This window comes from Rhinatrema bivittatum, chromosome 13, assembly GCF_901001135.1.
Source record: "Rhinatrema bivittatum chromosome 13, aRhiBiv1.1, whole genome shotgun sequence".
Classification (NCBI taxonomy): Eukaryota; Metazoa; Chordata; class Amphibia; order Gymnophiona; family Rhinatrematidae; genus Rhinatrema; species Rhinatrema bivittatum.
In genome coordinates, this window is record NC_042627.1 from 4,659,434 (window position 1) to 4,681,974 (window position 22,541).

The 22,541-nt window shown below is 42.9% G+C and overlaps 1 protein-coding gene across 2 annotated transcripts; it reads right to left on the bottom strand.

Annotated features, from left to right (window-relative positions):
* Positions 1-739: 739 nt before the first annotated feature.
* LOC115075038 (mexicain-like) lies at positions 740-20,601 on the bottom strand. 2 transcript variants are annotated; one of them, XM_029575151.1, is made up of 8 exons: positions 20,465-20,601; positions 16,260-16,366; positions 15,073-15,215; positions 13,852-14,034; positions 11,946-12,128; positions 7,084-7,243; positions 5,362-5,461; positions 740-1,047 (listed from the first exon to the last, which is right to left on the bottom strand). In XM_029575151.1, exons 2-8 carry the CDS (start codon positions 16,363-16,365, stop codon positions 948-950), a joined length of 975 nt encoding a protein of 324 aa, XP_029431011.1. In that variant the 5' UTR covers position 16,366; positions 20,465-20,601; the 3' UTR covers positions 740-947. The 2 variants fall into 2 exon arrangements, with proteins under 2 accessions (XP_029431011.1, XP_029431012.1); XM_029575152.1 differs by having other exon boundaries at positions 16,260-16,406; positions 20,465-20,496.
* Between the last annotated feature and the right edge of the window lie 1,940 nt (positions 20,602-22,541).

The following is a 22,541-nucleotide window of genomic DNA, read 5'->3' on the forward strand; positions in this document are numbered from 1 at the left end:
TTCCCCCTCTCTCTCTCTCTCTCTCTCACACACACACACACACACTACATACACACACACACACACACTACACACACACACACACATATATATACACACACACACACACACACACTGCCCACCATGGATCAGGCACAGCAAGCTTCCCCCTCTCTCTCTCTCTCACACACACACACACACACTACACACATACACACCACACACACATATATACACACACACACACACATATATACACACACACACACTGCCCCACCATGGATCAGGCACAGCACAGCAAGCTTCCCCCTCTCTCTCTCTCTCACACACACACACACACACACACACACATACACACACACACTACACACACACATATACACATACACACACACACACACTGCCCCACCATGGATCAGGCACAGCACAGCAAGCTTCCATTACATATTACCCTGACAGTGACCCTCAAGTTGCCCTTACCTGTGAAGGCAGCAGAGGGGTTCAGCTCATACTATACAATATGTATATATTCTTTATGTACAGACTGCCCTCTAGGGTAGACTTAGTGCAGGTTTGTTGGTTTTTATTTGCATTGATACTTGCCTGCTGAAAATTGAATGAGGATTTCATTTCAGTTTATTTCCCAGAAGCTTCAAATGGTTTTCAGTGGCTAAATTCAAAGTGGCAAGGTGAGGTCTTAGCTTTATGCTAATCTGATGTGACAGACAGTTCATAAAAGAATAAACTCTTTACACAAATATAATTGACATATATATTACCAAATAATCATTTTATTTGCTTGTCTGCAAATAGCAGTGATTTTTGAGAAGCATAGTTTTAAATTGTGAATGAATAGCAGGTGAGGATACCGATTTCATAACATCAGACTGCAGCAATAGGATCTTTTATCACGCACGTGGTGCCTCCCTCGCATAGCCCCAAATAGGTGATGATTCCAGTTCTCCAGATCAGACCAGGTCTGCAGCTGATGCCCAGTCACCAATATTACAGAGGTTGACATTGCGTTTGATTTTCACATATCCATTCTCTCCCCAGTAGTGACCCCAACTGGAAAAGAATAAAAGAAAAAAAAAAGTAAGGGAGAATGAAATGTACTGAAATACAAAGAAACATGAGCAAATGAAACAAGAGAAGATTTGAGAGAAAAAAGACCTTAGAGCAAGCTTATGAGATAATTTAGAAGATGCTATGAAAATTACACATTTAAATACAATGGATTAGAGCTCATTAGGGCACATACATCAGGTCCTGTGCTATAATCACCTAGGGCTAATTGCGTGTATGACTTTTATGCAAACTGAGGAACAGCGTTCCAGGGGATGGAGTTGGGCTGAACTTGAACATAAGTCACACCCAGGGGGCGGACTGGCCTATCGGGGCTTCGGGCATGCAATGGTGAGCCAGTCACGTGGTTGCAGGACTAACTTGTGCAGGCTTCCTGTAGTCAGGGCACCTCCCGCCAATTTAATTTTAAGCCCCAATAATTCCTGCACTGGGTCCCTCCTCCCCATGGACCAGGCTCGTGCAGCAGCTGAATTGCCTGGGTCTGTGTGGCCAAAAAGAGAAGCCTGCTGTCAGCCAGGCCACACAATGGAAGAGAGGAGGTCCCTGTCACTGGGCCATGTGGCTGAAGACAGGAGGTCCCTGTCACTGGGCCATGCAGCTGAAGACAGGAGGTCCCTGTCACTGAGTCATGCAACAGAAGACAGGAGGTCCCTGTCACTGGGCCATGAGGCTGAAGACAGAGGTCCCTGTCACTTGGGCATGAGGCTGAAGACAGGCGGTCCCTGTCACTGGGCCATGAGGCTGAAGACAGGAGGTCCCTGTCACTGGGCCATGCAATGGAAGACAGGAGGTCCCTGTCACTGGGCCACGCAATGGAAAAGAGGAGGTCCCTGTCACTGGATGGCCCGCGCCATTTTTAAAGATGGCGCCGGCCGTCCATTGCTCCTACCATGTGACAGGGACCGGCCAATGGCACGGATACCCTGTCACATGCTAAGGGCAAAGGGCCATCGGCGCCATTTTGTTTACTGGCAGCTGACGGCCCGAGCGTAGGAGAATGCTCCCGGGACCCCCACTGGACCATCAGGTATTTAAAAAATTTTTGGGGGGGGTCCGGAGGGTGGGGGGATACTAACAAACTCATTTTAAAGAGTCGGCTGTATTTTCTGGTTATCGGCTCGGGCGCAGCCGATAAAAAAAACCCCGATCGGACTGCAAGATAAAAATTTCACGAAGTGAATCGGAACCGGAATCGGAACCGATACCGGTTCTGATTCACATCTCTGCTCTGTACTTTCTCCAGTGCAGCTATATCCATTGATGTTGTGCCTTTGATGCTTATTTTGATGGGCCAGATTTTTGGTTACCGAAGTGCTTTTCCATAAGGTTTTACCTCCTAGGAGTCATGGTTGTGCAGTGATGACACCACCAAATGTCATGACTTTCCCCCAGACGGAGGACACGTTTCTCACCATGATAGACATGGCTCTGGCATACAGGAGGCATCTAGTGAAGTCACTGATCCACTTATCCGTGGGGGAACTGGCCAACAAAATTTAGTCCAGCAAAATCAAAATCTCTCAGTGACTGAGACACAGTCAATGCCACTGTAGTACACTGACGCCAGTGCACAGTGCACAGTGTGGTTGCTGAAAAAACCCAGCGTAAGGATAATTAAAAGGGAAGAAAAAGACCACGGGGCTCCTTGATGGAATGATTCCTACTCGAATAGGAAATCCTGAGGATCCAAAATCCAGAGAGTGAAGATCCATAATTGGTGGGCTCCATGGAAACATGAGACTGAAGGGACTCCACATGGACTCACGGTAATATGTCCATCTGCACATGCCCCGTGGAACAAGTTCAAAGTTCTAGAAACTTTGATATAAATGTTCCATGCTGGGCTCCATCTGATGTCAGCCTCTTGTGAAGACTGCCATCCTGTTTGTCCTCGGAGAAAAGGGGTTTAAAAATAACATCATAACGGGAGACCAAGATGGCGCTTGAAGGAGAGATGCATTGGATACTCTCCGCTCTGATTCCAAACAATTTCCTCTTTGCTTGTGGCTGTAGACCAACACACCGCACATTACAAGAAAGGCCAAACTGCAGGAAGTACCTACAGCGTCTTCCCCAGCGGGCTCGACTCAACAGAGAATTCAGAGTTTTTTCGCCACGGGTTCCGGTAGAGCTTCAGGAGTCGGAAGCGCTGTGACAGCTGCTGTGGAGCAAACTGCAGCGTCACCTGCTTCGTCCATCTCTCTCAGTCCTGGAACCCCAATAATACCCTCCCCTTTACTGACAAAACTTGGTGAAATGAAACGGACGGAAGACCCTCTTGGAAGTGGATATTTTGTCTGCATCAGACACCGAAGGAAATCCCTTGGTTATGGTCAAGAAACCTGAAGTAAGTGAGAATATTACTATTGGTGTTTGCCAGATAAAGAAATGTACTTCAGAGGAGAAGTTTGGTCAACAAGAGTTAATGATGGCGTCGACTCCAAGGGGGAAGGGAGGAACCACCAGTGAACACAGAGATGTGGTAATTTCTGGTAGAGGAGATGTAGTTGCATCTATTCCTGAAAGGATTGTGGAAAAACCTCTTGATATAACCCTGGACAGTGTATGGACAGCTATAATAACACTAGGAAAATCGATTTCCTCGTTAATAGTTGCAATAGCTGATGTAAATAAACGCTCACAAACCTTAGAACAACAGGTTATTGTACAAGCTACAAAGATGGAAGAATTGGAACAAAAAGTGACTCAGGTCCAGAAAGTTCAAGGTGGTCTAATATAGGGAGAAATGGAGCGAATAAGAAAGTTGGAGAAAATAGAGAATGAAGCAAGATATATGAATTTAAGAGAGCTGAATTTCCCTCAAATTCAGTACGTCTCAATTCAAGACCAGTTTAAGAGATACCTACAGGAAGTTTTAAAAATACCTTCTGGAGCAATGCCACCTTTAGCTAAAATCTATTTTGTATCTTTTGATAAAATAAAAGAAGAACTACCTCCTGCTAATGTTTCAGCATTATTGGAAACCTCGGGAGAAGTGCTTATTGGAAGACGAGGAACATTACTTGTTAAATTTATATTTCCACCTGATAGAGATTTAGTTCTCAAGCTATATCTAAGAAATAGACAGGTATGGACAAAAAACATGGATTTTCCCGGACATTGTAAAAGCGACTCAGCATAGGAGAAAAGAATTCTTAGCTCTTAGGCAACAGGCTGAGCAAATAGGAGCCCAGATTACTATTCACTACCCATGTAAATGTGTCATGCAAATAAATAATGTTAAGTATTTATACTTTGAACCATCTGATCTTAAGTCCTTTTTAGATGCCAAAGTGTTAGTCGGGAATACTGACAACTAGTGTTATCGCATAAAAGAATAGTCGGGTCTCTCCTTGTTTTCTGTTTTATCTGTGCTTTGTACCAAATAGCTCCTAATTGGAATCTTGGACTCCCCAATAGTATCAGGGTATCTAAATGAGGAAAAAGTGTAAAGAAATGTGTGAAATATTGTTTTCTGAAATGATAATATGATTGTAACATTACTTTTACCTTGCCTTTCCTCTGAATATTATTTCTTATTCTTTGTAGTTAATATCCAGTTTGTTGATTGGCATTGTTTATGTCATATTAATGTTAAAATTCAATAAAGAAGTAAATTATAAAAAAAAGTAACATCATAACACAATCATAAATAATCAAAAACAGAGGCATACAACAACATGAAAACATAGAAATGCTGCCATTATCCAAACTAAGGGGATCATTTTATAAAGCTTATTGAGTGCGATAAGCCGCTATCGCTTTCGAAAAGTCTCTTTTCACATGTGATAGCTTGCTAGGGGTGGAGTCGGGGCGGCGAGGGGAGGAGTCGGGCGGCGAGGGGCAGACTCCGCGATGTCTTCGCTGGCGACGATAAGGTAAACCACGTTATCGTCACCAGTAGCGCGCCCAATAGCACCACCTTTCACGGTAGCATTATTGGGTGCGAAAGCCGGCAGCGATAACACCGAGGTGGTGCGATGGCTGCCGGCTTTCACAGGCCCGCCCCCCGCCCTCGTTTTCTGCGATAGATGGTGGATCCAGGCCAAAGAAAGGAAAACTCTATCAAGAGGGAATCTACCAAAATAAGATCACACCACCTTTGGAAACAGCAGTTTCCAGAACTTTAGATAACTTAGTTCTGATCTAACCAACAATGGTAGATCATTCCAGATTCTAGGAGTCATAGTGAAAAAGGCCCAGTCAAAATGATGATTGAGATGCAGTTTTTTAACTGAAGCTGCAGCTAGTAAACAGCCCTGAGAAGAATTCTCAAAGGTTATCCAAACAACATACCTGTTTTTTACTATCCAATATTCTTCATAGTCCATAGCTCCGTAGCCGACAGCAAGCATTGCATGGTTAGAATATGGAGCACAATCACCATCAAAGATTCCTGAGGGGAAAGGAGATGGTGGTAGGAAAGATTTAATGATATATAAGACTTTTGATTTTAGGTTCTAAATGATAAACACAGATAAATCAGCAGGTGCAAAAAAAGGTGTTCAGTGGCTAAATACTGGAAAAAAAACATTTTCCCTAGTACTTTCTCACCCTTCCCCTTAATATTGTCCGAAAATAGCCTTGGGGCCTGCTAGAGAAAATGTGCATGTGTAACCTGATTACCGGGAAGTTTTCTGTGAACTGTAGAAAGACACTCTGGAGGTAGAATTGGGATTTACAGGCATACTTTTTTGTTTTAAAAAGCATGCCTGTCTTATAGTAAAAATATTTTCAGTTGTAATTTTTTTTATGTATTCTATTGGAATTCTATTGATTTATTTTGAATTTAATAATTTGTATTTATTATGTGATGAGGTTAGGATGTTTTTGCATTGTTGTGTTTCTGTATTTTTTATTTGATTTTGTAATCATTTCAAGTATTTTTAGACAGAAGCCTTAATAAATGTAAATAAATAATCAATCAGTCCATTACACCTCACAAGTTCCACCTTCCGAAGGCCAGGTGCAACTTTCTAGGATACTTGGAAAATTACCCAAGTATTTTCAAAGCAAACTCAGGCACATAAGTTCACTTTACTCTATAAAGTCTGCAAGTTTGGAAATTGCCCTCTTAAACAGTACAAGCAGAAGGAAAAACTCTTCTTGTTGAGGATTAAGACTCTGTTATACATACGTATGTATGTGTGTGTGTGTGAGAATAAGCCCGTATGAATGTGTGTGTGTGTGAGTGTGTGAGAATGAGCCTGTATATATGTGTGTGTGTGTGTGTGAGGATAAGCCCGTATGTATGTGTGTGTGTGTGAGTGTGTGAGAATGAGCCTGTATGTATGTGTGTGTGTGAGTTGAGGATAAGACTCTGTTATACATACGTATGTATGTGTGAGTGTGAGTTGAGGATAAGACTCTGTTATACATACGTATGTATGTGTGAGTGTGTGAGAATAAGCCCGTATGTATGTGTGAGTGTGTGAGAATGAGCCTGTATATATGTGTGTGTGTGTGAGGATAAGCACGTATGTATGTGTGTGTCTGTGTGTGAGAATAAGCATGTATGTATGTGTGTGTGTGTGAGTGTGTGAGAATGAGCCTGTATATATATGTGTGTGTGTGTGTGTGTGAGGATAAGCACGTATGTATGTGTGTGTGTGTGAGAATAAGCACGTATGTATGTGTGAGTGTGTGAGAATAAGCCCGTATGTATGTGTGTATGTGTGTGGGTTCCTGGCTTGGCACTGTACAGTCACGCAGCATTGAAAGCACACATTTAGTGGCAGGTCCAGATGCAGTTTTCTCTGGCATGTTCTGCTAATGTCCCCATGACAATGTTTCCTGTTCAGGTGAGAATCACCCACAGAACACCTGAATCAGTGACAACGCACTGAAGTGAAGCATCACCAGGACAGCATTTGTGGAACCAAGTGACAAGCAGCAGTGAGCTGAGCTCCTGGATGGAAAGATTTCCTACTTTGTCACAGTGGCTCGGTTCTTTCTCTATTCTTTACCATCTTTGTACAGGGGTCTGAACAGAGCATAATATAAATGCAAAGTTCTAACCTTTGTCATAGAAGAAAAAGTCAACATCCACAGCAAATGTTATAGACAAAGGCCCATCGTGAGCCAGGGCAGATGCAATGTTGTCTTCTCCTCTGAAGTCATAGAATTTGGAGGCGTTCACTTGCAGGGCTTGGCGATATTTGAAACGGCATTCGCTATTCTGTGGGAAAAAAAATATTGCTATGGGAGATTGTGCTCAGGTCTCAGTGAGAAACAGCAAAAGCAGACAGGGTCAGTGACAGGCTAAGCTAGTTTTCCCAACCCTCTCTTGAAAATACACTAACCAGTCAGGTTTACAGGAAGATTTGCATCCATCAGAGGCCCAGTATATGCAAATGTATCTAATATATATATTCATTGGGGCAATCTTGAAAACCTGATTGGCTAGGTGTGCCTTCAGGAGAGAGCTGGGCTAAACCATGCCTGGGCTAAACCATGCCTGAGTTTGCCACATCACATCTATAGGCCTGTGGTCCTGCTCTTCCTAGACTTATGAAGTTATTATTCTAAACCATTTAAGCCAGATAACTCGCAAGTTCTCCCACTAAATGGCGAGCCTTGAATATCGCTGGAACTTATCTGTCTAACCACTAAGGGGTGGTCCAAAAATGACAGTTCTTGCCCTCACTAGATTTAGCAGAGGCCTACTTGCATATCCTATCAGAAAGGTATACCAGAATTTCCTAAAGTCCACAGTCCTGCGGAACCATTATCAATTCAAGGCCATAGCACCTCATATCTTCACCAAGGTGATGATACTGGTGGTGGCGGTGCTAAGAAATGAAGGCATACTATTCCACCCGTATTTAGACGACTGACTAATCAGGGCCAGTTCAAAATCAGGAGAGCAGATAGTCCACTCAAAGAGTGTAACAGCTCTTGGGCCGGACCGTGAACGAAGCCAACAGCCAGATGCATCCTTCCAGTCCCTGGTTTGAGCACACTTCAACAGAGGGACAGGGAAGGTCTATATGACTCAGGAAAGGGTGAAGTAGCTCCAGCCCCAAGTGAGAGAGTTAATGGTAAGTAGGAGACCCAGAGGGAAGGACTACTTGAAGGTGCTAGGATCAATGGCAGTTGCAATAGATCTAGTGCCATGAGCAAAGGCCTCCATGCAACTGCTAGAAGTAGCTTTGTTGACAAGGTGGTCCCTCACAGAAACAAGTCTATGATAAGAGAGATTCTCACTCTCAGGGGAGACCAATCAAAGGAGTAAGAATAATTTTCATCCACTCATCCCAATTTTATTTTTTTTGTTTAAAAGTCGTTGGACATGATTGTATATTGTGTTATTTTTAAATGTTAGTTTTAATTTGTCTTATTTTTAAATTTATTCATTATGTATGTTCGGTTGTAAACCGTTTTGATTAATTCTTTTGAATTGTAAAAGCGGTATATAAACATTTTTAAATAAATAAATAAATAAATAAATAAGTCTGGAACCACCAAGATTGATAATTTTAGAGGCCGATGCCAGCCTGGTAGGCTGGGGAGCCCTCTGAGAAGAACGGATGGCACAGGGCAGGTGGTTGAAGGTAGAAACCACCTGGTCCATAAATCACCAAGTGTAATCATGTTGGCAGTCAACATCTTTCTCCAGAGGCTGGAAGGAAGGATATAAGAGTATTATCAGACAGTGCTACAGCAGTAGCATATGTCAACAGGTAAGGGGACACCTGATATTCCCAACCAAAGATGAGCAGATTTGCACTTCAGTGTCTTGATGGTGAGATATATAGCAGGAGTGAACAATCTGCAGGTGGATATCTCAGCCGGAACAAATTCGACTCAGGAAAATGAGTTATCGGAAGAGGTATTTATGGAGATAGTAGCCATGTGGAGACAGCCCCAACAGGACCTGATGGTGACCCTAGGGAACACCAAAGCCAAGAAATGCTACAGCTGAGCCCAGGAAAAGGGTTCAAGGGGGATAGAGGAATTGGTCAAACCATGACCAGCATATGACCTGCTCTATGTGTTTCTGCTATGGCTGATTGCAAGAATGGTTGGGTCATTTTAATAGCAGAGGACTGGCCCAGGTGCCCATGGTATGCAGACCTGGTGAAAATGAGCAAGATGAAGCCTCTCAGGCTCACAAGAAACAGAGGACTGCGCCATCAAGCCCCAATGTTGATGGAAGATCCAGGTCCTTATTGTCCTACAGCCTGGCTATTGAAAGGAGAAGACTGAGGAGACAAGGGTATTTGGAAGCAGTCATTTCAAAGATCTTACAAGCAAGGAAACACTCCACCTCCCTTGCATATAGCAGAATCTGGAAAGTGTTTGAAGCCTGGTGTAGAAATGGGGATAATTCCCCATTTAAGGCACAGATAGGGATGATCTTGGAGTTTCTATAGGAGGGTCTGGGCAAGGTTCTCATATTAAACTCCCTGAAGGTGCAGTTAGCAGCATTGATGTGTTAAAGGGGACAGCTGGAGGGAAGCTCAGTAAGTTCCCCTCTGGAGATAGCATGCTTTCTTAAGGTGGTAAAACACATGTGCCCCCACTATCTGAGCATGAAACTTAACCCTGGTGCTGAGGACTCCCCCGAGGAAAGCAACAATTAAAGATTTGACTGTGAAAACAATATTCTAAGTAGCAATCTGCTCAGCCAGAAGAATCTCTGTACTCCAAGCACTGCCGTGTCAAAATCCATAGTTGATGTTTCATGAAAATAAAGTCACAATTTGCCCAAGCCCTTACTTTCTTCCCAAAGTACCGCCAGAATTTCATATGAATCAGCATTTAGGAAGCAGATCAAAAAGAAACCTTCACCTATTGAATATCAGGACGGTTTTAGTAAGACACTTCAAGGTCATGAATGCCTTCAGCAAGTCGGTTAGAAAGTTTGTACAGTTTGAGGGACCAGAGGAAGGGTTGGGTGGCATCCGTCTGTCACAAGATGGATCAAAGAAACAATGATGGGAGCCTACATTGGAGTAGGCAGACAAGTGCCACCCAAGTTGAACGCTCATTCAACGAGAGTCCAAGCAACATCCTGGACAGAATATAAATTGGTTTCTCCATAACAAACATGTAAGGAAGCATTTATAAAGCATTATAAATTGAATCTGCAAGAGAGGACTCAGAATTCATTAGGAGAGTCCTAGGGGCTTTTGAAGTCTCATCCCACCCTGGGAAGATAGTGCTCAGGCATTTCCCACTGGTCTGGACTGAGCTGGCAGGGAGAAGAAGAAAGTAAAATTTAAACTTACTGGTTACTTAATTTCCTTCCTTGAGTCCTGGTAAAGTAAAGCTGAGCTAGTTATTTCAACAAGAACAAATAGAAAGGAAAGACATTTTATGAAGAATGCCTAAACTGGTTAGGGCTCTTCAGCTTGCAGAAGAGACAACTGAAAAGGGACATGCTAGAGATATATATGGGTGAGTGGGATAGAACAGGTAAATAGGGAATAGGTATTTACCCTTTCAAAACAGTGAACTCATCTTAATGACCTGGATTAGCCATTGTTGGCGACAGAATGCTAGGCTTGATGGGCATTTGTTCTGACCCAGCAAGGCACGACTTATGCTCTTATGACACCTAGCAACAATCTCTCGATAGCACAGTATCCACTTATAAGCTAATTCTCTCATGACAGTCACATCAAAGAAATCCATTGTTTGGCAAAATTGTACCTTTATGAAACTATGTTGCCTCAGATCTCATAACCCACCTTCTTTACAGTATCAGACTATTTTGTCATTCAACAGAGGTTGCATTGCTTTGCCCATCACTGGTGCAAAACTGACAAGTTTCTAGTTTTCTGCTTTCTTGTTCTCTCCATCCTTGTGCAGCAGTGCTACATCTGCTTTTCTTCTCCCTCTCAAGCTACAGACGATACGATGAATGGTTGAGCTGAATAGAGATGCAAGCAGATGTTGGGAGTGGAAGAGCGGCCTCATGATTGAAGCAGTGGGCTACAAACCCAGAAAACCAGCATTCAGCTTTCACTACCACTCCTTGGGACCGTGGGCGAACCACTTTACCCTCTACTAGATTAGGTATAAACATAGGGCCTCATTTACTAAGCGTTTGCCCCATACACCCAGAGCGGAAGAGAAGCCTTAGTAAATCCGGCCCTTAGATTGGAAGCCCCCAGGGGATAGTGCGATAGAGTACGTGAATCCAATCTGCTCTGAACTGCCAGATCAAATAAAATATTTCCATCACAACGTCTTTTCCTTGCTGTAACATGATATTAACTTTATTATTGGTTTTCTGTGCAATGAAGAAGAGCAGCGGCACAATCTATGAGAAAGCACATCTGAAGGACCATGGCTCCCCCATTTGACAGCAGATGAATTGCAGCCTCCTCTCCCTGCCAGGCGATGCTGAATAGGCAGTCACATTCTGCCCTGAAGATGTGTTACCCACCAATCCCCTTCGAGGCCTGAGGTGGCAGGTTTACGAGAGGGATCTGGAAAGGAGACACTGGTGCCTTCCAAAGCCAAACAGAAGCACTGAATGGGCAGGTAGATTTACGGTATATCATTTGCAGCATCATGAAGAAGTGTTTGAGAGAGAGGGACTGCGCTTGTTCTGTGATGGGACAGCGAATATGAGGGAAGCTTGCGCTGCTGCTGCCTGTGCTGTACCTCTTATGAGGTAGGGCAGTATACGTGGGGTGGGAGAGAGTTAAGGTTTACGTTTATTGCTTTTCTATACTGTCACATCGGGGACCTTCACAACAGTTTGCAATCAATTTCAAAGGAATACAATAATAGGAGGAGGAAGCTTGCACTGTGCTTTACTGTAACTGTGATCCTATGGAGATCAGTTTGCATTGCTGTCTGTTTGGTACCTTTTAGCAATGCGAGCCTGTCATTTTATAAGATGCCAATTCTGAAAATATACTCACATATCCTTTATATTTGTACTTGGAACTTTTCATCAGCCCATGATCGATAATATATTCAAGCGCACTACTAGGATATCCGCCACAGCAGCCACCATTGTAATAATCGCAGTCCACCAGCTGCTGCTCGCTCAGCTCCACCAGTGGTCCATATTTGATACAGAACCGAGACTCTATTGTACCCACCTGGGAGGAGAAAAGGAACAGTGTGACCTGAGCTCAGTGAACACACAGCGAGACCCCTAATAAAGAAAACTTAGACTCTTCCAGTGCTTTTTAAGTGAAAACTGAACACCCTGCTACCAGGAATCTATAGGTTGCATGTGTGAGCACTGAGATCTCTGCCACAATGAATCGATAGGCCTCAGTGTTTTAGCACTAAGATCTCTGTCACCAAATATCTATAAGGCTGAATGTGAGTGTCGAAATCTCTGTCTTCCTGAATCAATAGTATTTCAGTGTTAGGATTTCTGCCACTTTTAACCTAAAGTCTGCACTATTTCAGCACCGAGATCTCCCAACTAGGGCACAGGACTGTGATACTCCCAGAGTGCGTAAGTCACTCATCGCCTCCCTGATATAAACATGTCTACTTTATACATGTAGCTGGGTTGGAACCAGCAGATCACAGCTCTCCAAAAACCAGTTGGGTCAATGCTGGCAGGTGATGGGCAGGTACTATCCATTAAGGTCATATGTACCTTAGGCAGTTGGATATTCAGGCAACAGCCACACTCACTTTTTAGCAACAGTCTCACTATTTTTGCTAGCCGTTTAAATTATTACTAAGGCTGTTGGAAAGACATGGGGTGGGTGCGCTGAATTGGGCTGGGTATATGATTGCATATGGGAACTTGCCCAAGATAGTAGAGAACCAATAAGGAAGACAACTAACCTCACATGAATAAAGAGCAGAGCACTATCCTTCAAGCAATCAGGTTTTCAAAATTTGCAAACATAGCAGTGAGGACTGGAATAATTGAGCAGACTGGAGGAACCAATACATATTTTTCTGCTGTCGTTGACTATATTACTATGTAACCTGGGGGTGGCAGTTAGTTAAAATTCCCCCTTTTTGTTCTTATTTATATTTCACTCCTGAGCCGGCGAAACTAGTTTTTAAAGTTTCTGAAAATGCCTTCTTCTCAGCTACTCAAAGTATTATAAATGTAAGTAAACTGCAGAGAGTTGCCTCCAGAATGGAACAAAATGATTCGGATCCTACGGGTTCCCTCTCTCCCTAGCAGTCTTCTGGCTCTGACTAGGGCTGTGTCGTCCTGTTTTGCTATTATCAGATGAGTTCATCCAAGATCACTGTCCTGGTTAGTGTACCCCACCTCATCCAGATCTCTTGGATGTATATTTACTCTCAAATACAGACAGGAAACAAGAGGCTCAGATTCCAAACCATAACTTTGTTTAATCTGTATGAAATGGGGTAAAATCAAGAGTAGATCAGCCTGTTCCTAAAAACGAAGTCAATTAGTAACTCCACATTCAGCCACTGGTTAGCCAGATCAGGTCGACGGGATGACGCTATCCTGCTAACTCTGGATATTATAGTAAGCCGGTTAACTTACCCTTAGATTCATTAAAATGTGTTATTAATGTACGGATAATGCCCATGATAAGAAAAAGGGGACATTTTAGAATGACTGTGCCTTGCTGCTTTCCCAGAATAATTCCTCTTTATTGGTAGTTATGAATTATAATAATTGTTCAGGCAGGGATAGTTAGAGGTCTGCGCTCAGGGCACTGATATCGCTTGCTACCAAAATAAATGCATAAGCGTGTGTATGAATAATGTAGAGCTCTGGAGCCCCTGCAGGAACTAAGATGTGTTTTATTTTGCCTAGAAAGCTGAGGATCCAACGAGCTGCGCTCTGGGAGGGAGTAAAAGGACCTTTACCGTGGCGAACGCCCAGCAGGAGCCGCACAAGCCTTGGTCCTTCACAGCCGTGACGCACTTCTCATCTCTCCAGTCCACATTTGGGGGCCCTGTTTGATACTTCTTACCCTGGTAGCTTTTAAAATTCCTCTCTTGGGATGTTGAATTCCGTAAGCAGCTTTTCAATTTCAATTCATTTGCCGTCTAAAAACAATGAAATGATTTTTAAGTACAAAGCAAAGGGAGGGAATAATGAAATTCAGCAAGGCAGAGACAGAAACAGAAACACGGGACGAGGAAGAGAGAGAGAGAGAGGGTAGGATACATATAAATGTCCAGAAAAGAGGCAAAAGCAAGGCAGAAGAGAGCTAGCGGGAATCGTGACACAGATGAAGAGGAGGAACAGATAAAGGTAGGTGAGGGAGCCTGCAGGCGAGCCAGATGTGATGAAGTGGGGCAGCATGCGTGGTACTCCGCACGGATCTTGAGCCAGGACACCGTTTCCTCATATCTTCAGTGCCCCAGCTCCCCTTTTCCACGTGGCCCAGTTTATTACGAGCAGGCCTAGCTCCCGCCATGCAGCAATATGGGAAGAATAAGGTTCTGGGCGGCGCCGTGTAGCTGAAACTTAGCAACGTCAGGCTCATACGAGCACGTGTGGAGTTTCACTGTTCCGTCAGCAGGCTTATTTTCTTTATGTGCCTCGACAAGGTTGCAGGGTTTGTGGCGCAGGCAGCCGCTTCTGCATATTTTCACAGCGCTGGGTCCATCCAGTAGGGAGACAGAAAGGATAAATGATAGTAAGGATAGTAGTAGGTAGGGAGAGGCAGCAGGGTGTACGAAGCAAAGGAGGGAGAAGGGGAAGTGGCAGACCAGTGTGAGAGTGCTGACAGGGAGGATGGTGAGAGATTGCACAGCTTTTCTATTTTCTTTTTCAGTCCTCGAGAGAAATAAGGAGAAGGGGAGGTTGGGGTGAGAATGAGCGAGAGGGCGGTGTTGCTATATGGCACCTCTTCGTGTACACACTGTGCGACCGATACATCATACACTCTTTGGTGGGCAAGGAAAATCCCACAGGAGCATCCCCATCAGGCTGGGCCCTGATCTCCCCAAAAACCACCAAGGCCTCTAAATATATAAGCAAACCACTAAATTGAATTTTACTGATTTTCAACAAGATTCTCTTCAAGAAGGCACATTTTTCTGTAAGAATGCCAGGGGTTCTAATCCCCTCTCTCTTACCTTGTCAGCAAAGTGATTCATCTTCATCCAGTAACTTTTCTTTCCCTGGTCAGCCAGTTTGTTGTGTTCTGTGACTTTTTGCCAGTTGGCCTCCCATATTTTTCTTCGAACATCCTCTTCCTTCGGGGAGCTATATCTCCTTTCTGTTATGAGATACAAAACAAATAATTTCCATGTGGATATTATAAAACTCATTATCAGCAAGATTATAAATAAAATGTGTCCATTTTTCAAAATGTGTCCATTTATGCCAGTCATTTAAAATGGGGCCCAACCTCATTACCATCAGCTTCAACCGACAGAATCACCATCATCATGATCATCATAATTCTTATTCATATCACCACCTTAAGCAGGATTAACATTATTGTTAACATATAATTATCATCATCCTTCTGCTCTTCATTGCCAAAATTACTAACATCTTTATTATCACCATCACTATCATCATTACCCTTAAAATCCTCTAATGTATCATCATATTATCAACATCATCATAATTATCACCATCATAATCACCATCTCATTGTTGCGATCTCTATCGTAACCAGCATCATCATTATTACCATCATAATCACCACTATCATCATCACCATCACTAACACATCACCTTCATAAGCACCATTGTCATCCTCTGCATCACCATCGTAGTCACCATAATCAGAATAATCACTTTCACCATCATAATCGCAATTAACATTGTCATCATCACCATTGTAAACACCATCATCATCCTCATAACCATTGTAATCAACATAATGAGCATCATTGCTATCATCACCACCATTGTAATCATCATCATCAACATGAAAATCATCATCACCATTGTAATCAACATAATCAGCAACATTGCTTTCATCACCACCATTGTAATCATCAACATGAAAATCATCTCCATCATCACCACCATATAACTGAAATGGTTGAGCTAGAAAGATAACAGGAAGCTAAAAGTAGAATGAGATGAACTAGGCAAAGTTATGAACAATATTTATATTTGAAATAACTTTTCCCTTAATTCAAACCTCTGTTGTAGCACATTCCTTCAAAATAACATAAACTTTACTGTATATATAGTTCTCCATTTACACATAATCAAGACAAAGTATTAGTTTGATTCATTTCTGAATAAATATCATCATGTTTGCATTTTGGAATATCTTAACATTGCAATATTTTTAACATACCATGATCTGATTTCCAGAGTGTCCATTCATCGTCCAGACTTTTCAAAGTCAGCGTATTGCAGGCAAGAATAGATACCAGAATAAGGAGGAACTTCTCCAAATGCATCCTAGAGACAAGAAAAAGATGCTATCCAGAGTTAAGCAGCTCTTAAAGGGTTAGGGAGAGAAAGAAAGCGAGAGAGAGAGTCAAGGGCAAGAAGAAAAAAGGGTAATACAGAACAAAATAAGCAATGGAAATAGGCACAAAAGAGAGGGAAAGAGATAAAACAGATAAAGTAAGAAAAACAGAGAGATTTATTTATTTATTTATTTATTTATTTAGCATTTGTTTATATACCGAGGTACAGCTGACATAGCCTTCACTCCGGTTTACATTATAACAAACCAGTTACATTTAACTTCATAACAGTGTGACAGAGAATGAATCAGAACATTAACTTAAAGTCAATAAATACATTGAACCATTCATAGAACAAAAGTTATGAGTGTACGCAACACTTGAAGTAGACGGTTGAAACCGTTAGAGAGAAGAGAGGTTTCTGCAAGACAGGATGAAAGACAGAAGGAGGGGATTACTGGCATAAAAAAGGAATGTGAAGGTGGATGTGAAAAAGATTATGTTCAGTTGTCATTGGGTGAGCAGCCATTGTACGACTGTGAGAGTAACCAATCTTTAAGATCTTTTTTAAAAGATTTAAAGTTTTCTTGCGAATTGAGGTGTTGAGGTAGTGCGTTCCATAGTTTTGGGCCGATGATAGAGATGGCTCTATTTCTAGTGGAGGATAATTTGGCTTGAGGTAAAGAAGGGACATCCAGCTGAACTTTATATGTAGATCTTGTTGTACGTAAAGATTTGTGTAGATGAATAATATTGTCCAGGGCAGAGAAGTCAGCTTTGTGAATTGATTTGTGTAGGATTGTGAGTACTTTGTACTCTATTCTTTTTTTAACTGGTAGCCATTGTAGGTTGTAAAGTACTGGGGATATATGGTATATGTATATATATATGATAGATGGAGAGACAAAGAGAGATAAAGCTATAAATATGGTAACAGAAAAAAAGAAAACAGATCAGAGAGATCCTGATTAACTTCCCTTGCTGAAGAGTAATTACATTCCCTGCTATCCAGGATGTACTTGCTTTGCACATCCTCTTCTGGGAGTGCAGTAATCTGCCTCTGTTAGTAGAAGGAGGGAAGACAGACTTAGCAGAAGACCGTTAGTCGTGAGCTACCCCTGTTAGGGGAAGAAAACAGGGTTAGAAGCAGGACTGGCACAAGGGGAGCTGTGAGCTGGGCTTTCTTTGAGAGTTTGAGCTCTCAAGGAGAATGGGAACCTGCTTGACTGTTCACCTAATTTAAGAAGATAAAAACGGTTCAGGAACTGGAGCTTGTTCTGGCCCAGTAAAGTTCAGCCTTAGAAAAGTTCAGTATGAGAGAAGAGGAGGTCCAGCCCCGGTTCTGGAACAGATCTGGTCTGAGGTCTCAAGGAGAGAGGAAGAGCGGTGAGCTGAGCACTTTTATTGCAACAGTGATGTCTGAAGAGTTCTCTTGCTGTGGAGACGGTTTTTTGTATAAACTGCTCTAAGTATTAAGTCTTGTAAGGAATTATTTTTCTTTCTGAAGTAATTTTCCTCAATCTTGAACTCTATTGTCAGTATTTGTCCTTGATCATTTCTTTAAATGTGTGCCGTATCCTGATTGTGTAAGTTCACGAGAGTCTACAAGTTTAAGAGTCTTCAAATAATCAGAGGAACTTGAAGATTAATCCTCCAACCTAGCAACAAAAACCCTACTCATTCTTTTTGGGAACAACGCTCAAGGTGTCCACATTGAGGTAAAATCCATTGGTCTTTTGCACCTATGTATGGCCTTTGCCCCCTTTTCAGAGGGAATGCAGGCATTTATTTTCCCTTTCATATCTGCCATGGGTCCAAAATACATGTGAACACTTGCACCTGCTTTGTGTGCAGATTTTTGCTGGAAACAAAAAACAGGCAGTTTTCTCCCCTAATCTAAACATATCCCCCTCCTTCTCCGGGGAATGCCCTCTTCTCAGTGAAGCTAGAACCATGCCTGACCTTTCAGCTATAATGAGGAAGGCCAATGTTCAGACAGCCAATTAGTATGGGAATAATGCAGGAGTGGCCAACTCCGGTCCTCGAGAGCCACAAACAGGCCAGGTTTACAGGACCTCCACAATGAATATGCATGAGGTAGATTTGCATACAATGGAGACAGTGCGTAGAGATCTGAGAGGAAAGAAAAAAGTCTAGTACCGGTTAGAGAGTGAGCCAGGGAATCCAGGGTACAAATCCCGCTTCTCCCACTGACACGCCTTGTGACCCTGGGCAAGTCACTTTGTCTCCTGTTGGCTCAGGTACCCTGTGAGCACTTTGGGACAGGGACTTGGTGTAGCTGAATAGGCTCTCACACTCAAATCTCTATCCACAGACCTTCCTTTTTTTTTTTTTTCAATTCTTTATTTTACTTTTCTTAATTATAACAGGCAAATGGATACAATACATATAATATACTTATACATTTCCTGTGGAAACTAAATCCACAGCCCTTCCTAAAGGGATGTGACACTGTTCTGTGTTGGCCTAACAGCGAAGGTGGCACTGCCCTGCCTCTTGTGTTCATGTGCCCCCTGCGGCTGGGGTTCTCATCTTCCCTTAATTAACCCTAATGACTGAGGCAAGAATCTGTGCTACATGGCACATCAGGACTTCTAGTTTCAATTTTTCTAGGAAAAGCAGGACTACAAATCCATAGATGCAACAGCCCAGATCCAGGAGCCGGCTCACATAGGAACCACTACGAAGGTAATTCTCAAACAGCCTGGGCGGGATTTTAATATCTACGCCCGATTTTATAACATGCGCGAGCAGCCATGTGATTGTTATAAAATACGGGGTAGGCACGCGCAAGGGGGGTGCACACTTGTGCAGCTTGCGCGCGCCGAGCCTAGGGGAGCCCCGATGGCTTTCCCTGTTCCTTCCGAGGCCGCTCTGAAATCAGAACAGCCTCGGAGGGAACTTTCCTTCCACTCCCCCCACCCACCTTCCCCTACCTAACCCGCCCCCCAGCCCTACCTAAAACTCCCCCCTGACCTTTATTTTTCAAGTTGCGCCTGCCGGCCTAGTGCCAGCACACGATCCCCCGGCCTAGAGGCTGTATTGAGGCCTCTGGCCATGCCCCCCTCCCCACCCCGGACCGCCCAGACCCCGCCCCTTTTTTCAAGCCCCGGGACATACGCGCGTCCCGGGGCTTGCGTGCGTAGCCGAGCCTATGCAAAATAGGCTCGGTGCGTGTAACCCCCCCTGAGTGCGTAAATCCAGCTGGATTTACGTGCGTAGGGCTTTTAAAATCTGCCCCCCCCTGTGTAGTCTGCAGGTGCATGGGACACCCACTCTTTATCCAGGATATTCAAAGCAAACTTCTGCTCATAAATTCAGCTTGAAAATCTCTGGGTAATTGGCAGGGTACTGCACAGATTCCCTCCCACAAAGCTGCGGGTTTTTGAAGCAGGGTGGGCCTTGCGAGTGCTAACCCATGTCAGTGCTGACTCTGTCACAGTCCTGACGCACGGAACAGAGTTGCACAGACTCACTGATGTCCAAAAGCTGATTTACTGGCATAAACTGGGCTTTCTTTCTTTCCATATTCAATTACGTGCTCATCCTTTCCAGCCCAGAGCGAGTTACAAGAGACACAGTCACCAAAAGAGTGAGGGCGATCGCAGACAGCCACAACTAAGAATTTAAGAATGCACATGAATCCTTTTGAAAATGACCTCTGCCGGGTACTTACACTGTTCTCCTTATACACAGCACACAGCTATGGTTGGGGATTTCACATTTTTTGTGTAATTCCTTTCTTCAGCTAAATAAACTGAGTCCAATTTCATAACAGCCCCCGTAGGGCTGAAGTCCATGGGTACGCAATATGTGCGCACTTCAGCTCGCATGGTCAAAGCGCTCGACGGCAGGTATAAACTCACGCTTGCATGCATAGCACCTTGAAAGGCACAAGAACTCAAAGAAGTGTTTTTTTTTCTATCCCAGCTTTACCTCTGGAAAGGCCTCTTTGCAGTTAGAAGGAATAAAAAGCAGATGGGGAATCTTTTCCAGGTTTTAAGCTTGTAAATGCGTTTGAAAATTCCCCTCTCTAAAAGGAAATCACAAAGACTAGAAAGCCTACCTGGCTCTTTCGCAGGCACTTAAGTTTTGGAAGGTCTCCGGGTCAGTCTGCTCTGGGAAGGCAGAAATTCCTGTTTATATAGAAAACTCTGCAGAACTGCCCCCATGATCAGGGCATGTTAGATTTCTGATACTTTTGCAGATAAGATTATGCATCATGAGGTTGAAAAGGCAGTTATAAAATAATCTCCTGACCTTGAGGTCATGAGTTACTGGACACATCCATTTCCTTTGAATATTGCAATGGGTACAAAGCACCCAGGGACGTTTGTACCTGTTTTAAGCGCTGGCAAAACATTGCCAGGGAGTAACATGCAAAAAATGTGAACCTTCAGTCTTTGGGGGTCATTTACTAAAGGTCTGTTCCCATTTTGTTTCTAGGGGGGAAATGCTTAGTATATTGGGCCCATAATGTGTTATTTTCTGAATCCATGATCTCAAGGTTCCAAATTATTGTGGCTTTACAAGGGGAGGAGAATCCGGGAAATGCTGTGGGACATAGAGAGAGGCGATAATACCTCATTAAAAACTGCTGGTGAGACCTCAGCCACATCTCGACAGAGAGGAGCTTCCTAAAGGCTATATCAGACACTTACGAGATTGGACTTCAGGGCTTAAAGTTTGAAACTTTGGAGAAGTGAAGGGGGAGGGGAGGACAAAAAGTGAATGATAGGGGGGTATTCACAAACCTCACAGGTGTACACAGGAATACATGCCAGAAGGCTTACGTGCCTTTTCCACAAGTGAAAATCGAGTTCACCTTTCTAAATCAATCCTCTCCAGCAGGATTTGTAGCTGCCCGAATGTGTGTATGTGGTGTTTGCACAACACGTGTTCCTTTGGCCAAGTAAAAAAAAGGGGTCTTCAGGGGTGGAGCATTTTAGAGGTTTCTGATCACCCCAGGTGCTCCCCCTGCTGATGCTGCTTCCCTCCCCCTACCCCCGTGCTGGTGACGTGTCCCCTTCCCCAGGGCTTCCGCCACCGCTAACACGCCTGCAGATTTGCTCGGCACTCCGGATCTCCATGAGGAGGTTTCCAGGTGCCAAATCTTGCTCCCAATTTCTGGTTCTCTTGATAACTCATTAAAATTAGGGAAATATACTTTTCTTCTATTCAACAGTTATTAGCCCAATCTGCAGCTTTCTTTAAACCAACAAAAGATGAAACTTCTTCTTATATAAATGTTTAAATGTATTAGACTAAGGAATTTTACTTCCTGCTCATTCTGTTTCATTGTAAACCGGTTTGATATGCATTTTATGCAGGAAAATCGGTATAAAAAAACTTTAAATAAATAAATAAATAAATAAATATGTAATGAGCTTGATTATAAGATGATATCGGATATTAATAACATTCAACCCAAGTATCCTATAGTTAATGACGTTAGGGATTTGGGGGTCATCCTAGATACCCATCTCAATTTGAAGAGGTTCATTAATAAGTCGATTAAAGATGGTTATTTTAAACTTCAAATTTTAAAGAAATTAAAACCGTGCTTATACCCCAATGATTTTAGAACAGTTTTACAAGCTCTGATTTTTTCAAAATTGGATTATCGTATCGCCCTCTTGTAGGGTCTTCCATTAGCCACTATCAGACCCCTTCAATTGCTTCAAAATGCAGTCACAAGAATCCTAACCGGCTCCAAGAAGTATGAGCATATTAGACCCATTTTAAAAGACCTGTACTGGTTACCCATTCTTTACAGAATTCAATTTAAAGTTTTATCATGGATCCATAAATCATTATTTAATGACAATGTGGAATGGCTTAATGCCACACTTCATTTCCATACACCACAACGAAACTTACGCTCTGCTAATAAAGGTTTACTCTCAATACTGTCCCCTAGGTTAGAACATTTAAGCTGCATTAGAGAGAGAGCATTGTCTTTGGCTGGACCCAAATTATGGACCTCTCTATCACCTGATTTAAGGCTCGAGTGTAAATTTCAAACATTTAAAAAGAATATAAAAACCTGGCTATTTCGGCAGGCATTTGGTGAGCAATCATGAAACCTTAAAGTCCCAGAGACTATCAGGTTATTCATCAACCACTTTTTTGTTTTATTTTAA

Excerpts from the sequence above, each read along its gene's own strand:
- LOC115075038 (XM_029575151.1), bottom strand. The coding sequence starts at position 16,365 with ATGCATTTGGAGAAGTTCCTCCTTATTCTGGTATCTATTCTTGCCTGC. Across the intron at positions 7,244-11,945 it reads AGTACAAATATAAAGGATAT|AATAGCGAATGCCGTTTCAA; the intron begins GTGAGTATATTT and ends TTTTTCCCACAG. Across the intron at positions 1,048-5,361 it reads TATTGGATAGTAAAAAACAG|TTGGGGTCACTACTGGGGAG; the intron begins GTATGTTGTTTG and ends ATTCTTTTCCAG.